Genomic DNA, 19,050 nt, shown 5'->3' on the forward strand with positions numbered 1-19,050 from the left:
ATGTGGCTCAAAAATCTAAAGTACAAGCTGCCAACCCAATTAACCAGGTGATGGGCTTGGGGATGTCAACACTACATTCTTATACAGGAAATGGTTCTTCAAACACCAGTGCATGTTAAACTCTTGCCACACATAAAGAATGATGGTTTGGGCATAAGAACAGATTTCACTCAAATCAACTGGATAGCACTTTTGATATATGCTCATGTTAAATCATGCTGTAATAAAAAGAGCATTTTATCTTATGCTACCTAAAACAAGCAGACATAAAACAGAATAGTGTTTGCATTTTTTGGTGTAAGCAATTTTCAAGTACGCTATACAGAGCCAAGCAAATGGGTCTTTTGAATGAAAATGGCTGATCACATGATCCCAGAATGCTGGATCTATCATAAATAGGTTCAGGTAACCAAGCACCCAAATCATGATCACATGACTGCAGGGACATTGCACCATTTATAAGTGTGAACACTGGTAATCACTTTTTTCAGCACCATCCTAACTTCCAACAATTTCTAAGCAAACAAGCATAAATGAAGGGTTATCTGTAATTATAACTATAAGGCTCATTTAACTGATACTTTATCAGTGTCAGTTTTATTCCATATCGAACTCTAAAATCCAAATATCATTTCATTTGGATTAACTGGTATTTTCCCTTATCAGCTTTTGAAAGTCCTGTCCTTGATAAGAGTATCTGCAGTAGCTATAAAAATATTGCAATAGAAAATTGTATCTCAGTTTAGTATATTCAGGAACATAACTCAGTTTATTATGCTTTCTAAACTGCTTTTCATTTTTGTGGTTTAATAATATCAGTCGTTGATTTATCCAGTTTCCCCTCTATTCGCATCATACAAATTTACATATAATCCCTTCAATCTGAAAACATGCCCAGTCACATCAGTGATTTCCCAAACTCATCCTTAATCCTTCTGTTTATGTAAGTTTTGTGTAAGTCACAAAATCCACTTACTTGGACGATGCCAGGCTAGGAAAGTTGGTTTATACTGTAATATATATATATGCAGGAATCCCAAAATAATTTATTATCTTCTCTTTTTGTTATTAAGTATTGGTCAGTCACAATTATGGTTCACTTTGAGGGTTAAAAAAGCACTAAACAATTAAGTAAGTGTTGGTTAGCTAGTTTTTCATTTTATTTTTACAGTTGTACACTTGACTTGCTTCTTGCATGGACCTTATCCTGGAAATCTATGTGGTTTGACAATAATTGGTGACTCTTAATTACTCAATCCCACTATTGGTTGTATTAAATTGGAAACCAGATTTTGTTTAATATTATGTCTAACCTAACCATATTGATATGTTGAACAGCTTATCATACACCATCCCAAATTAGTTTGCTCCCGATGTAGTGGAGTATAGTTGATTATAGCGTTGAGAATCTGTCTTGTTTAAAGTTATCCAATGAGGACCTGATTGAATAAGTGCTGGATCTCAAACATTCTTGTTTCAAATTCAGAACTTACGTCACTGGAGACATCACTATATTACATCCCTTCAGATCAATCTTTTGAGGCATCTAAAATAACTTTTAAAGTTTATGTTCTGCCAGTGAAATTATTCCCATGAGCCATGGTGGAAAGGCAATTTCACCTTCTTTGTGACACCCTCATATATACACCACACTTGTCCCAAGGAACTACCAAACTTCTGACACATATATTGAAATTTATTTATTTATTTATTTATTTATTTATTTATTTAATTAGATTTTTATACCGCCCTTCTCCCGAAGGACTCAGGGCGGTTTACAGCCAGATAAAAACATAACAACAATATAAATACAAGATAAAATACTATTTAAAAAACTTATTCAATTTGGCCCAGATTAAGATAAATTTAAAACAATAAAACCCATTAAAATTAAAACTATATAAAAATATAAAATCCTATGCCAATCCTGCACGAATGAACAAATATGTTTTCAACTCGCAGCGAAAGGTTCGAAGGTCAGGAAGTTGGCGAAATCCTGTGGGAAGTTCATTCCAGAGGGTAGGGGCCCCCACAGAGAAGGCCCTTCCCCTGGGGGCCGCCAGCCGACATTGCTTGGCGGACAGCACCCTGAGGAGTCCCTCTCTGTGAGAGCGCACGGGTCGGTGAGAGGCAATCGGTAGCAGTAGGCGGTCCCGCAGATAACCCGGCCCTAAGCCATGGAGCGCTTTAAAGGTAATAATCAGCACCTTGAAGTGCACCCGAAAGACCACAGGTAGCCAGTGCAGCCTGCGCAGGATTGGTGTCACATGGGAGCCGCGTTCTGAACCAACTGGAGCCTCCGGGTGCTCTTCAAGGGGAGCCCCATGTAGAGAGCATTGCAGTAGTCCAAGCGAGAGGTAGCAAGAGCATGAGTGACCGTGCATAGGGCATCCCGGTCCAGGAAGGGGTGCAACTGGCGAATCAGGCGAACCTGCTCTCCTGGAGACGGTCGTCAAGTGATCTTCAAAAGACAACCGGCCATCCAGGAGAACGCCCAAGTTGCACACCCTTTCCATCGGGGCCAATGACTCGCCCCCAACAGTCAGCCGTGGCTGCAGCTGACTGTACCGGGGTGCCTGCATCCACAGCCACTCCGTCTTGGCGGGATTGAGCTTGAGCCTGTTTCTCCCCATCCAGACCCATACGGCTTCCAGACACCAGGACAGGACTTCAATGGCTTCGTTGGGGTGGCCTGGGGTGGAAAAGTACAGCTGTGTATCATCAGCGTACAGTTGGTACCTCAACCCAAAACCACTGATGATCTCACCCACCCCACAAGTGAGGCGCCTCGGGGTCGATCTCTGCCCCCCTGCCAACACCGTCTGCGACCGGTCAGAGAGATAGGAGGAGAACCATCGATAAACGGTGCCTCCCACTCCCAAACTCCCCAGCCGGTGCAGCAGGATACCATGGTCGATGGTATCAAAAGCCGCTGAGAGGTCTAATAGGACCAGGGCAGAGGAATAACCCCTATCCCTGGACCTCCAAAGATCATCAACCAACGCGACCAAAGCCGTCTCCGTACTGTATCCGGGCCGAAAGCCAGACTGGAATGGGTCTAGATAGACAGTTTCATCCAGGTATTGGGGTAATTGACGTGCCACCACACTCTCTACAACCTTCGCCACAAAGCGAAGGTTGGAGACCGGACGATAATTTCCTAAAACAGCTGGGTCCAGGGAAGGGTTCTTGAGAAGGGGTCTCACCACTGCCTCTTTCAAGGCAGTAGGAACAACCCCTTCCAACAAAGAAGCATTGGTAATCCCCCGGAGCCAGCCTCGTGTCACCTCCTGCGTGGCCAGCACCAACCAGGAGGGGCACGGGTCCAGTAAACATGTGGTGGCATTCAACCTCCCCAACAACCTGTCCATGTCCTCAGGAGCCACAGGATCAAATTCATCCCAAACAGTCTCAACAAGATGAGTCTCTGACCTCTCACCTGGATCTATCCAATTTTGATCCAGACCATCCCTCAACTGAATGATTTTATCGTATAGATAACCACTAAACTCCTCGGCACGTCCCTGTAATGGGTCATCCCGCACCTCCTGTTGAAGGAGAGAGCGGGTCACCCGAAACAGGGCGGCCGGGCGGTTATCTGCCGATGCAATGAGGGAGGAGACGTAGAAACATCTTGCGTCCCTCAATGCCACTAGGTAGGTCCTACTATATGACCTAATTAGTGTCCGGTCAGCCTCCGAACGGCTGGATCTCCAGGAACTCTCTAGGCATCTTCTCCGGCATTTCATCTCCCTCAGCTCCTTGGAGAACCAAGGAGCTGGTTGAGACCTACGCCGGGTCAGAGGCCACAAAGGCACGACATGGTCTAGAGCCCCAGCCGCGGCCAGTTCCCAAGCCGCGACTAGTTATCCAGCCGTGCCATGGGCCAGATCCTCAGGGAACGGCCCACGCTCCGTCAGGAACCTCTCCGGGTCCATCAGGCGCCTGGGATGGAACCAATGTATTGGTCCCATCTCCCTGCGGTGTTGAGTGGTGGTCCGAAAGTCCAGAGGAAGGAGAGAATGATCTGACCATGACAAAGGCTCATTAGCTAGGTCTCGCAAATCCAGATCATTCAATCACTGTTCAGAGATGAAAATCAAATCCAGCGTGCCTCCCCCAATGTGAATAGGGCCATCAACTACTTGCGTCAGGTCCAAGGCCGTCATGGAGGCCATGAACTCCCGAGCTGTTGTCGATGACACGTCGGTCGATGGCAAGTTAAAGTCCCCCATGACCATAAGTCTGGGGGTCTCAACCGCCACCCCGGCAAGCACCTCCAACAGCTCGGGCAGGGCTGTTGTCACGCAGCAAGGAGCCAGGTACGTGACTAACAAGCCCATCTGACCCCTATAGCCCCACTTTACAAAGAGGGATTCACAATCTGAGGAACAGTGGTCTCCCTCGATTCTAGACTCTCCTTAATAACAACCGCCACCCCCCCCACCCCTACCTTGGGCCCTCGGCTGGTGGAATGCTCGAAAACCCGGTGGGCACATTTCAACAAGGGGCACTCCCCCTCCGTGCCCAACCAGGTTTCCGTAATGCCCATAAGGTCCGCGGAGCCCCCCTGTATAAGATCACAGATTAGGGGGGCTTTGTTAACCACGGACCGTGCATTGCACAACATCAGCCGAAGTTCCAAGCCCTGGAGATACTGGCCGCTCGTGGAGCGGGAAAAGTCTGAGGGGCCGGAGTGCGCAATCGCTCTTAAACAGCGGGTGTGCGCCTCCTGAACATGATACGGCCCCTCACTTCCGCCGTATCTGCCCCTCCCATCTGCCCGTTACCGTTCTGATGTAACATTCCTGTGGAATAGAATAATGAACCTCCTCCTTCACCTCCGAACCTGATGAAATATCGCCACGAGTATTTGCAAGGACTGGCTCCCTCCCCGACGGGTTTCCCCCATTACCCGTCTTTACCCTCCCTCCCCTTAAAAATCTTTTAGCTAAAAAACCCCAAAGGTTCTTTCTCGACGCATGCCATCTCTCTGGGTCCCAAAACTCGTCATTGAGATAAGCTCCTGATAACGTAGAGGGCCATTTCTGCGTGGCGGGGGAACCTCACAGGCGACGGAGTTCTAACGAAGAATATCTCATATCTCATGTTGGGCCAACTTGGCATAAAAAAGAGTTCATCCCATACCACTGATGATGATATAGCAGTCATTTTTAGGGGCCGATAACATGGAGCCCACAGATGATAAAGATGATAAAAACAAGATGATTAAGGCAAGATGATAAAGGCAAAATGGATGCTCTCTTATGAACATCTTAAAAAGATGTTAAAGATGTTAAAGAGACGCAGCTGCCAGTCTATTCCCCTTCCAATCTATTCTGAAATAATTGCAGAAAGAGATTGTATCCTTCGTGTACCATTGATAGAAGCAAAATTATTATTAGGCTCCATCCTGAGTTTTCCTGACATATACTCATTGATACCGTCATTTTGAGATCAATCCGTTTTAGACTCTTTAATTCAATGTCTTGAAAAATAGATATATTCCGTGTTTTCTTTGGATTGTTTTTGGGTGGCCCTTTGTAAGAGTTTTATGTTAAAACTATAAAAGCTCCTTTATATTTTTAAAATACTATATTTTTTTGCAAGAACTGGATATAATACTATCTTTAAAGCCTGGGTTATACCACCATGAATATGTTTTCCAAGCATTAAGATTTTATTGCTAACTTCCAAAGAAACAGTAAACATTCCAAAGATGAAAATATATGTGCTATCTTGTATTACATTCATTTCACAGCTGCATTTGTTTTGATGTAACCATAGAAACGACTAGTTCGATAGACAAGTTTTAAAGAGGAATTTTTCCAATGTGTTTAGCCTAGAATGCATATTTAATTTTATCCTTTTAATGGTAGATTTAGGTCTTTTTTTAAAAAATCCTATTTTTCATTAAATATTTCATTAGAACAGCAGGAATTAACATGAAATAGCATTGGCTCTAAAAGCTAATTCTGTACCAGCATCAGAATATCAGTATGAGATACAGATAATATAATGTTCTCTGCCTAGCTGAAAATTCATTATTATTCTTGAACTTACCAAGTCAAAAAGAAGCACATGTTTAGTGATGCTTATTTCTATCAAAATCAGTATAGAATTATAGCCTCTGCACACATCATTATTCCACTCACAAATTATTACAAGAATAAAATGAGTTAATGCCATATATATTTTCCCATGCCCATTTTAAAGAAAGGATTAAGTATAGATGTCATCAATTTAACAAAATTCCTTTATTTATGTATCTTTTCTTTTTGTCATATTTCATGATTTTTTATATTCAATTTTGCTTTATACATTCTTTGGCTTCTTGTACAAGCCATTTTGAAATTCCATAACTGTTTGTTACTTAAATAGATTGTTCTCACTATTGTTTTTTCCCGATGAGTTTTATTCCCTTTGTGTATGTGTGCTGACTATTAACTATACTAATCTGCTTACAAATACGGACCTTGTTACAGGCTAATCTCACCATGAAAAACATTTTATGTACATCTAATTTAATTTTCTGCAACTGAAACTAAATGTGAATGCACACACCCCCATATACACTCATCATCAATAGTACATTTTGCTCCCTTTTGTGAATTCATCTATTTTCTGAAGATAATTATTTACAAGTGCTATGAAGTTTAATCCTATTAGTTTTAACTCTCTTTTAAAAATTCCCTTAAGTGGCACATTTCTTAAGAAAACATCCCTAAAACAAAGGCTTATGGTTTAATTTGTCTTAAATATGAAGATTGTGCAATACTTAGCCTTTGTCAAGACTTGAAACAATTCCATGATGCAATTTCATTCTGCAAATAAAGTGTGAAGTCTAATTAAAGCTATTTGACAACTTTGTTCACTGAATAAAATAAATGGAATACTGAATACTCTTTTACTTACATTTGTATAGATAAAACATTCAACCTCTTTTGAGTTTAGTATTATTCAAGAAAAATGTCGGGTTGTAAAAGCAGGAACAATGAAAGTTCACTAGTATCTGATCAGCATGGGAGTTTTGACCTGTTCTGTCTCTGACCTCCTTAGACAACTTACTGGCTCTTGGCTCTTTGGGGATCACAATATTGATGTCAAATGTAGTGCAGACATAGTCCACTGAAGCCCAGAAATCCTGAGCTCAAGTGACCTGCCATTCTGAGCCTCTTGAGTAGCTGTGTTACAGGCTCATGCCATAGCACCTAACTTATCTAACCCATGCAGTTTTTTGAACTGTTCCTCATGTTCCATGAAGTGTGTATGTTTATATATATAAATATGTGTGTGTGTTTGTGTGTGTGTGTTTAAATATATGTGTGTTTTCTCAAAACTTGAACATTAAACAAAGTTGGAAAACATGATACAGTTGGAAAATGACTTCTAGTCCAACCCCCTGCTCAAGCATGAGTGTCGTGTCCCACTCCTCCGCTGATGGCCGGGTCAGAGAAATCCGAATCAGGCGTGCCTCCGCAGCTCTGCCAAAGTCCTAGCAAAGTCCTCAGGGCAGGCAGACCAGAAAGTGACTTCAGCAAGATATGTTTAGACTTTGCCTGACTCAGAGAATGCCAGAAAGCAGGTCCTTTATATAGGCCATGGGGTGTGGCTCCATGACTCAGCACTTATCCAGGCCTGCCCCTCCCTTCCTTCTGTTGCCTCCATCTATCAAGTCTTCTGATGCGAGGGTCACTCCAGTCTGCAGCTGTTGGCAATTGACCTCCCTCAGGCTCACATGCTGTGGAGGAGGAGGAGGGGTCTATTGCTCCGTTTGCCTGGGCATGGAGCCAGAGCTGGGGGCTGGAGATACTTCCTCCTCTTCAGCCTGTCTGGGCATGGAGCCAGGGCTGGGGCCGGGAGGCATACTAGGACATTCCTCCGTGTTCGGAAGCAGATAAGAAGGCCCCGGCTGTGGTGAGATCGGATGAGACACAACAATGAGACCCTATATCACTTCAGACAAATTAGTATACATAGATGAAGAATGAGGTCTTTGAGGCAACCTTGGTTTCTGGTGATTATATGGATAAGTTAATAGTTTTGTTGACACCGATTTTGAAAGTGGGTTACTATTGCTTTCTTCCTGAGACATCATCTCTTTATGCAGCCCACTCTGGATAAAAAAAATTGCTAGGCACTATGTTATAATTAATATTTTGCTTTTATTCCACTATGAACAGCAAAATAAGATGGATCTTAGCAGTGATATTCTCTTTTATCACTAGATGTTTATTGGTTAAACCAATTCACAGCCAGATTTTAGACATTTCATAAGATTGATTGTTCGTATGATATGAGAAACTCAAAAGTTATGTACAGTCTCAATAAAAACTTTTACCTATTAAACTTTTTTCAATTGTATTCTTATAAAAATAACAACAAACAACCCTGGAAATTAAAATGATAGATATCTGATTACTATATCTAAATTACTATTATGCTTGTGATAAAAAGTACCTACACACTCTTGTACAAAAATTTCATCAACATGGCTTTCAGTATCTGCAAATTGGGTTCCCAAATGTATGCAATATTTTCCAATAAAGAAGCAATCGTATTTCATTTTATCTTTTTCTTTCTTTCTTTGATAAATTTGTATACATAGTTGCCCATCAAACATATGTGATTCTGGGTGGAGTACAGTTGAAAACAGAAAAACAATACAAACAAAATAACCAAAAATATAGTAATAAAAGTTCAGACATTCAGCATAAATTTAATAATCTACATTATTCAAAAACTTTGTAACTGATTAAATCACCCATTTTTCAATGTTACTTACTTTTTTTTTAAAAAAAACTTGTTACTGGGCTAAATTATTTATTAAATATAATATAGTTTTGGGGGGCTTTTTTCTTTTTTCACTTTTTTATTGTAGCTAAAAATGCATAATGAATTCAAAATATAAAAATGAATCATATTTGCATACCAACAGCAATGGCTTCAAAAAATATTAGGAGCATCTTATATTCAGCATTGGCAGTATGCTCTTTGCTGAATGATATTAATATATAACATCATAATTACATACATGTTAGTACAGCCATGTACTAACCATCTTGCTAATGCAGGGAAAGATTTTTGTTTTTCCATGTGTACGTTGTTCAGTTATTTATATTCATGTGTTTTAGTTTGAAGTAAATGATGCAACACAGAACAATATCAGACATTTGTAAATGTACTCATAAGTTATCTAGAAAAAATGTTTCTCTTATAAATCCCAATCCATATCTTCTATTTATAATGTACACTAGGCATATATTTTTCTTGTTGAACTCATTCTTCTTCTCATCCGTTTTTGGAGAAATGTTTTGTCATGTTTGATAGATGGAAGGTTTGTGGCATTTTGCCCAGCTAGTGTTATTTTCTGTATCATTAACTCGTATTTCCACATTCAGGAAATTCCTGAAAAGCTTTTCATCACTACAAAAACTTTGTAAATTCCAAAATCTCTTTTGTTGAAAATCATGGCTTTTGAAAGGGTCGATGTACACTTTGTAACAAGGTTGCAGGAAATAAAGTATAGTGATAGTGAAGATTTATTCTTATTCATCATTTAATGCAAATTCTCCAAAATTGATATTTCCCAAATAGACATGATTATCTATATCTGCACTCCTAATTTTTTTGTGTTATAATTTGGCCTTTAACTTTAAATTAATAAAATTAAATTATTTTTCAAATTAACAATGCTATATTTCCAGATATTATCTTAATGTTTATTAATATTATACACATTACTTACTTTTTTATAATATCTATGTCACATTTGTCACATATTATAAAATATAATATGCTAAGGAAAAGAAATATGCTAATATATCACATGTTAAATTTGTTTATTATAAGAATGATGCAAAAGAATTAACATGTCTTACATGGGTTTTCAAAATAGCAATAACAATAGTACTTATATACTGCTTCATAATGCCTTACAATCCTCTCTAAGTTTATAGAATCAGCATATTGCCCCAACAATCTGGGTGCTCATTTTACCGACCTCAGAAGAATGGAAGACTAAGTCAACCTTGAGCCAGTGAGGATCAAACCTCTGGCAGTTTTCAGAATTAGCCTGCAATACTACATTCTAACCACTGCGCCACTACAGCTCATTACTGTAAATAACATGCAGAAAATGCAATAAACTAAGTTTTTTTTTAAATTGTTTATTAATTCCATTAAAAAATTTTAACTGCAGTATTATTGAAATATGTTAGAGATTGATTCAATAAATCTATTGATTTATTTAGAAAATTTATATGGCTGCTCACTCACTTTCAGTGACTCTAGGCACCTTACAAACAATAAAAACCCAATATAAAAACAGTAATCCTCCATCCCCTGTTCAACTACATTAAATATGAGCCCTAATGTACTTCAAGAGTTCCTATGGTCTTTTATGTTCAGTTCCTCAGTAAATCAAAATGTAGTAATCAAACAGCAGTCTAGTCTGGTATAATTGTTTCAATTAAATCAATCCATCATAATATGTATATATCTTTAATCTAAATAATCTGACTAGGATAAAACAATGTACCCATTGTATGTCAATAGGAGCAGATACCTTAAGCAGCTTTGCTGTATATTTAGTCATTCCCTTAGCTACAACTGTATGTTCCAAAAACTTGCAGAAATGACTGTTAGCAATTCCTAGGACTCTGGCAACAACCTTGTTGTACAATCTACAGATTACTTGGCCCTACACTACTGCATAGCCAAGAATTATAAGACCCTAATCGTAAATACAGAACGTTCAGATACCTTCCTTCTACATTTCTCCATTTCATATGTATTTATAATTTAAGAGTTTTTGTGCTGACGTATATTTTTCAAAATATTTTGTCTTACGGATACATTAGCTCTTACAAAATAAAATGGCAATCTTGTGCACACATATACATAGAACTATATTTTCACCAACTGCAATGGGATTATATCTGGAATTAAATTTAAACTGTAGTTTAGAATGAGTTGCTAATTCTTAAAAATAGGTAATGTTATTAAGTATCTAAGACAGGATTATAACAGCCTACTAAAATCAACATTTGGTTTCTCTAAGGTACTTAAGGTACATACAGATATGCTAGAAAGAGGGCTAGAATGAGATATTGGTAATTAGTATACAATTCCTTTTATTTATATTTAGTATTTATGATCATTTTCTTTCCTTTTTTTCTTCACTTTTCTTCATTCTAAAAACAGAAAGAATCTATGACCTATAGAAAGGTTATCATTTTCCCCCTAGCATTGACAACTTCAAATTCTGACTGCAACTTGTTTCTTCTAATATACTGCAGGTTTTTTAAAAAATCTTTATCAATATTCAGTGGCACCAAGTATGATACCGCAGGTCAAAGCGAATTTCATAAATAATCTATACAATTTAAAAATTCTGTCCAAAGTCTGTTGAAATTTAATAGGATCAAAATAGGTCAGCGTTTTATTTCAAAGGTATTTTAGTGGAAAATGAGAATTGGGGATATATGAAAAATCTTGTAATGAGATCATTCTGTGGGACTTTTGGATTTTTTTTTCCTTTCTGACTTTCAAGATTTTCCATTTATTTTGATGGGATTATGTATTGAGCCAACATTGTCTGAATGTGGCTGCAATATATTTTTTCTTAAAACAAAATACTGCAGCATCACAGAAGATCAGTGAAGAAAATTCAGTGTTTTTTGGATTTTTTTGGACTTTCTTCACCATTTTAATAATTAAATCCTATCATTAGGTTTGTAAGTGTTTAAGAAAAGTGACATATCTTCATTTCAGCTGCAATCTCAAATTAATTAATCTATTCAATATAAATTACAACAAACTCATTAAAATATGCAATTATGTAAAACATCTATCCTTAAAGGTCTGAAACACAGGTAGTCCTTGAACTACAACATTTTCATTTAGTGACCTTCCAAGTTTCAACAGCACTGAAAAAAAGTGATTTATGAACATTTTTCAAACTTACGACAGTTGCAGCATCCCTATGGTCATGTGATTTACATTTGGATGCTTGGCAGCTGGCTCATATTTATGACAGTTGCAGTGTCCCAGGGTCATGTGATCACCTTTACAACTTTCTGACAAGCAAAGAAAATGGGGAAGCCAGGTTCACTTAAACAAGCATCTTACTTATTCAACAACTTCAGTGATTCACTTGACAAATGTGGCAAAAAAAAGTTGTAAAATAGGGCAAAACTCACTTAGCAAATTTATCACTTAACAACATAACATTTGGGCTCTATAGTGGTCATATATTGAGGGCTACATATATATTATGTAGCCCTCAACTTACTATATATTAAAATCTTCCTGTTTTTCATTGCTGTAACTCTCTATAAATATATAACTAATATATTGAATTCCTGGAGTTGACATGTATGTCATATGCCATGTATGTATTCGTAAATGCATAGTTATTTAACATATTTAGTAATTATTGATGTCTTTCTATGTAAGAAATGTAAAAACTATGTAGTTACAGAGCAATTAGCCTAAAATTTAATCCTGATAAATAGTGGATTACTTTTATAAATGTCACATTTGGCCTTTGCATGACATACATACACTTAAGTTTCACAAAATAATGCATTAAAAAAGGGAAGAAAAACAGTTTGATTTGGTTTATTATATTACATAAAATATACACAATATGATTAGAGTCAGTAAATTATTTATTTTTCTGTTACCTTATATAAAGTTGTCTTTTTAGTAGCAATTTTTAGAAGTCACTAGAATCATACTTTTATGCAGTCCTGAAACTATAATATGTACCGCTGACAAACAAGAAAAAGGCACTGGTTAGAAAGATTAGCATATTTGAGCCAAAAGAAGTTTCCCAATTTTTTTCTAGTTCTTTGATTCAAAATGTCTGTGGAGATGCTCAGTCATTCAGGTCATAGTTGTCCCAAAGGTACTTTTTCCAAAAGGACTTTTTTTGTTTTACCTTGAAGACATTTCGCTTCTCATCCAAGAAGCTTTTCCAGTTCTGACTTCAGAACCTCAGTTCTTGAGGCAACAAACTATGTACACTTATAAAGGAATTTAGAAATGACATTGGGGAAGGTATGGAAGGGGGTTCTAGAGAAGGATTAAATCAAGGGTTAGAAAGAAATTCAAAATAACCTCAACTTAATTTTGTTGGGCAGAGATAAATTTGGACAGGTTGTCAAGTTTTTATTATATAATCTTCAACAATACATTAGCATTTCCTAGTTCCTTGTTCTGGCATAAACATAAAAATTACTATTCATAGTTGAATTAAAATTAATCATGTCTTCTTTTTTTCTTCCCTTTTTTAAGGCATACCTGGCAGTGATTATATAAATGCTAACTATATAGATGGTTACAGAAAGCAGAACGCTTACATCGCAACCCAAGGAGCTCTTCCCGAAACCTTTGGAGATTTCTGGAGAATGATGTGGGAGCAAAGGAGTGCCACTGTTGTCATGATGACCAAATTAGAGGAAAGATCTAGGGTAAAGTTCTTTGTGGTTGATGTAATTCAGTAAGCTTTCTTTTATTTTTAAAGAATTGTCTCTCACAGCATGACTGACTGGGGAATCCTGGAACTTTAAGTCCACAAATATTAAAGTTGCCAAGGACAGCCATGCTCTATAAAGTTTTCCGATTGTTGTTCTGATTGGTTCAGCAATTTTCAAGTTGACAACACTATAAAATGTTCTAAATTTTATTTTCATTCAGCTTACAAACACTGTTCCCATTTTGTTTTGATGCATCAACTTTATCCTCCAGGCAGAAACGGAAACTTTGAAACACAGTGTACTGAATTTCATCGAGGTTTTGTGTAGAAGAGGAAAACAACATGAAGTATCTTTGAAGTTTTAGAGCTCTTTTGTCCGTGATAAATCAGTTCCTATAGAAAATGCAGTAACACTGATTTTTAACTGCAGTCTACATATAGTTTACTCTTGTAAATCTAGAGTTTTGCCCCACAATCCATTCGTTTATTAGTACTACCAATTTTCAGCAAGGAAAACTATAAGTTTTATTGAAACTAAAAGTACTCCTAAACTTACCACATCAGTGTTTTACCAATCATAGAGACATGGGATACAGTTATGAAAAGTGAATGGAGCTAGCTAGTTATTTATATCATAGATAACCACACAGGTGACTACCTTACAGGAGAGGTGGGTGGCATATCAAAAATAATAAATAATTTATTGGCCATCCAGAGTTGGCCTGCAGTAAGATGGGCGGCCAACAAATTTAATACACACATGCATACATACATAAGATCATTATCAAGGAATGGTTAATACTTCTATGAAAAAACTGTTAATAATGTGTTGTGCCTTTTTATTCTTTGTGTCTTACTATATGTTTTATGGGAATAATTGGCAGCCTATATAGACACATAATTATGACGTTGTTATGCACTATATACATGCATATCCAAACTGAATAAATATTGTAATTCTCAAATATCTATTAGTAATGTAGATTCCACTCTAGGATGAATTTTTTTAGCAATTTCTGTTTTGTTTTGGTGCAAACAGGCTTTATTTGCTCCAGCATCGGATTTGCTTTCAGCTTGTTATTAGTTGCGAAGTCATGTCCGACCCATCGCGACCCCATGGACAACATTCCTCCAGGCCTTCCTGTCCTCTACCATCCTCTGGAGTCCATTTAAACTCATGCCTACTGTTTCAGTGACTCCATCCAGCCACCTCGTTCTCTGTTGTCCCGTTCTTCTTTTGCCCTCAATCTTTCCCAGCATTAGGCTCTTCTCCAGTGAGTCCTTCTTTCTCATTAGGTGGCCAAAGTATTTGAGTTTCATCTTCAGAATCTGGCCTTCTAAAGAGCAGTCAGGGTTCATCTCCTATAGGATTGACTTGTTTGTTCACCTTGCAGTCCAAGGGACTCGCAGGAGTCTTCTCCAGCACCAGAGCTCAAAGGCCTCGATTCTTTGGCGCTCAGCCTTTCTTATGGTCCAGCCTTCGCAGCCATACATTGCAACTGGGAAAACCATCGCCTTGACTATACGCACTTTTGTTGGCAGGGTGATGTCTCTGCTTTTTAGTACGCTGTCTAGATTTGCCATAGCTTTCCTCCCCAGGAGCAAGTGTCTTTTAATTTCTTGGCTGCAGTCCCCATCTGCGGTGATCTTGGAGCCCAGGAAAATAAAATCTGTCACTACCTCCATTTCTTCCCCATCTATCTGCCAGGAATTGAGAAGTCCGGATGCCATGATTTTAGTTTTCTTAATGTTGAGTTTCAAGCCAACTTTTGCACTCTCCTCCTTCACTCGTATCAAGAGGCTCTTTAGTTCTTCTTTGCTTTCTGCCATTAGAGTGGTATCATCTGCGTATCTGAGGTTATTGATATTTCTCCCGGCAATCTTAATTCCAATTTTTGATTCATCTAGCCCTGCCTTTCTCATGATGTGCTCTGCATATAAGTTAAATAGGCAGGGTGATAGTATACAGCCTTGCCGGACTCCTTTCCCAATTTTGAACCAATCAGTGGTTCAGTGTCCAGTTCTCACTGTTGCTTCTTGATCCCCATACAGGTTTCTCAAGAGACATGTAAGATGGTCTGGTACTCCCATCTCTTTAAGAACTTGCCACAATTTGTTGTGATCCACACAATCAAAGGCTTTAGCATAGCCAATGAAGCAGAAGTAGATGTTTTTCTGGAACTCCCTAGCTTTCTCCATGATCCAGCGTATGTTGGCAATTTGATCTCTAGTTCCTCTGCCTCTACAAAATCCTGCCTGTACTTCTGGTAGTTCTCGATCCACATACTGATGGAGCCTAGCTTGTAGGATTTTAAGCATAACCTTACTAGCATGTGAAATGAGTGCAATGGTGCAATAGTTTGAACATTCTTTGGCATTGCCTTTCTTTGGAATTGGAATGTAAACTGACCTTTTCCAATCCTGTGGCCATTGTTGAGTTTTCCAAATTTGCTGGCAAATTGGGTGTAGCACTTTTACTGTGTCGTTTTTTAAGATTTTGAATAGCTCAGCTGGAATACTGTCTCCTCCACTAGCTTTGTTGTTGCTCAGATTTCCTAAGGCCCATTTGACTTCACATTCTAGGATGTCTGGCTCAAGGTCAGTGACCACCCCATCGTGGTTATCAGAGATGTTAAGCTCATTCTTGTATAGTTCTTCTGTGTAATTTTGCCACCTCTTCTTAATCTCTTCTGCCTCTGTTAGGTCCCTGCCATTCTGGTCCTTTATCATGCCCATCTTTGCATGAAACGTTCCCTTCTTATCTCCAATTTTCTTGAAGAGATCTTTGGCCCTCCCTGTCCTATTGTTTTCTTCTATTTCTTTGCACTGTTCATTTAAGAATGCATTCTTATCTCTTCTAGCTATTCTCTGGAATTCTGCATTTAACTGGGTGTATCTTTCTCTTTCTCCCTTGCCTTTCGCTTCTCTTCTTTCCTCAGCTATTTGCAAAGCTTCCTCAGACAGCCATTTTGCTTTCTTGCATTACTTTTTCTTTGGAATGGTTTTCATTGCTACCTCTTGTACAATGTTGCGAACCTCTTTCCATAGTTCTTCAGGCACTCTGTCTATCAGATCTAATTCCTTATATCTATTTATCACCTCTACTGTATATTCATCAGGGATATGATTTAGTTCATACCTGAGTGGCCTGGTGCTTTTCCCTACTTCCTTTAGTTTAAGCCTAAATTTTGCAAGAAGAAGCTCATGATCTGAGACACAGTCAGCTCCTGGTCTTGTTTTTACTGACTGTATAGAGCTTCTCCATCTTTGGCTGCAGAGCACATAGTCAATCTGATTTCTGTGTTGACCATCTGGTGATGTCCATGTGTAGAGTCGTCTATTAGGTTGTTGGAAAAGAGTGTTTGCTGTGACCAGTGTATTATTTTGACAGAATTCTATCAGCCTGTGCCCTGCTTCATTTTGTACTCCAAGGCCAAACTTGCCTATTATTCCGGTAACCTTTTGGCTTCCTACTTTAGCATTCCAATCTCCCATGATGATAAGGACATCATTTTTTGGTGTTAATTCTATCAGGTGCTGTAGGGCTTCATAGAACCGGTCAATTTCATCCTCTTCAGCACCAGTGGTTGGGGCATAGACTTGACCTACTGTGATATTGAATGGTTTGCCTTGGATTCGAACTGAGATCATTCTGTCATATTAGGGATTGTATCCCATTATTGCTTTTCCTACTCTTTTATTGATTATGAAGGCTACTCGATTTCTTCTGAGGGATTCTTGCCCACAATAGTATACTTGATGGTCATCTGAATTAAATTCGCTCATTCCTGTCCACTAGCTTTCAGCTAGGCAAACATAATTTTGTTTCTTATTCTCAGTTCCAGGAATAAATATAACTTTTATACAGGGGGGGGGAAATTCCTATTCAATATAAGAACAAGTATAGCTTATCACATTAGTGCAGACTACTGTGAGACCATTCTCTGAAAGATGTGCGACACTTCTTGATTCTGCATTTTCAACATAACATTTTTGTTCTCTCATAGAATACCCGTGCCTTGAGCATAGAGTTGGCATAAGTTCTGATTTTTGAAATTAAATAGCAGTATAGGATTGAAATCTATACTTTCTTAAACCATGATGTAGTATTTGCTAAAACACTAGAGTTCTAGTATCTGATAATATGTTAATCCACAGGAGCAGTTTGTAACATGAAAACAAACTAAGACAATGTTACAACACTGTTACACACTTTAAGTGATCCAGCATCTTGGGCCTACTGGATCACCTAGTTTTGCTTTTGCTTTTTGTTTTCAACATAATCCGAAGTGCAAAGAATTTGACAGGCTGTTGTCAAAAGGCTACATACGGTATTAGCCGATGAAGTACAGGCGCAGGTATTTTTCAAGGTGAAGTTGATGGGAGCCTTGGTAACAGTTTAGCTTTCCCTGAAAATTACAGAGGTGTCCTTAATTCCAAACATATCTAAATGCTACTACTGTCTCCTTTGGTAACTGCTTTACTTCCATTAGCAAGAAGGACAAATTGCTTTATCAGGTGATCTTAGTCCAAACATGTCATCTTAGTATGTTGTTGTTTTTTCACGTGTACAGCAAATAGAAGTTTCTCTTTTTATAAGCTGTGTGTAAACGCTCTTAAACATTTTGGTGCTCTGAGTTTTACTGTTTGCAACTGATTGTGATTTTCACAAGATTCGGTAAACATCTTGTTTGTTGGGAATCATATCTAAACAAGTTACTTAGATAATCTAGTTGGCTCCAGCTATATAGGAGAATTAGATTTATTTATTTATTTATTTATTTTATTTGATTTTTATACCGCCCTTCTCCCGAAGGACTCAGGGCGGTGTACAGGCATAATAAAAACCGACAATACAATATACAGGTTTAAAATACGATTTAAAAAACTTATTAAATTAGCCCAGCAATTAAAATTTACCATACTAAAAAACCCCGTTTAAAATTAATAAATTCAACATTTAAAAACCCAATTTAAGCCAGCCCCGCGCGAATAAAAAGATGAGTCTTGAGTTCGCGACGAAATGTCCGAAGGTCAGGTATTTGGCGTAGGCCCGGGGGAAGCTCGTTCCAGAGTGTGGGGCCCCACAGAAGGCCCTTCCCTGGGGCACGCCAGCCGACATTGTTTGGCGGACGGCACCCTGAGAAGTCCCTCTCTATGGGAGCGTACGGGTCGGTGGGAGGCGTGTGGTAACAGCAGGCGGTCCCGTAAGTACCCAGGTCCTAAGCCATGGAGCGCTTTAAAGGTCATAACCAACACCTTAAAGTGCACCCGGAAGGCCACAGGCAGCCAGTGCAGTCTGCGCAGGAGCGGTGTTACATGGGAGCTCGCGTAGCTCCTCTATAACCAGCGCAGCTGCATTCTGACTAACTGAAGCCTCGAGCGCACTTCAAGGGAGCCCCATGTAGAGAGCATTACAGTAATCCAAGCGAGAGGTAACGAGCGCATGAGTGACTGTGCATAAGGCATCCCGATCAAGGAAGGCGCAACTGCGAACCAGGCGAACCTGGTGGAAGGCCCTCCTGGAGACGGCCGTCAAATGGTCTTCAAACGACAGCCGGTCATCC

The 19,050-nt window shown here is 38.8% G+C and overlaps 1 protein-coding gene across 3 annotated transcripts in view; it reads left to right on the forward strand.

Annotated features, from left to right (window-relative positions):
- PTPRD (protein tyrosine phosphatase receptor type D) overlaps nt 1-19,050 on the forward strand; it is a 1,472,813-nt gene that overhangs the window by 1,392,565 nt on the left and 61,198 nt on the right. For all 3 annotated transcript variants that reach the window (XM_058166456.1, XM_058166457.1, XM_058166458.1), the window contains one exon: nt 13,303-13,478. In XM_058166456.1, the coding sequence (XP_058022439.1) occupies nt 13,303-13,478 (176 nt within the window). The remainder of the gene's footprint in view (nt 1-13,302; nt 13,479-19,050) is intronic.

This window comes from Ahaetulla prasina, chromosome 2 (assembly GCF_028640845.1).
Source record: "Ahaetulla prasina isolate Xishuangbanna chromosome 2, ASM2864084v1, whole genome shotgun sequence".
NCBI classification, from domain to species: domain Eukaryota; kingdom Metazoa; phylum Chordata; class Lepidosauria; order Squamata; family Colubridae; genus Ahaetulla; species Ahaetulla prasina.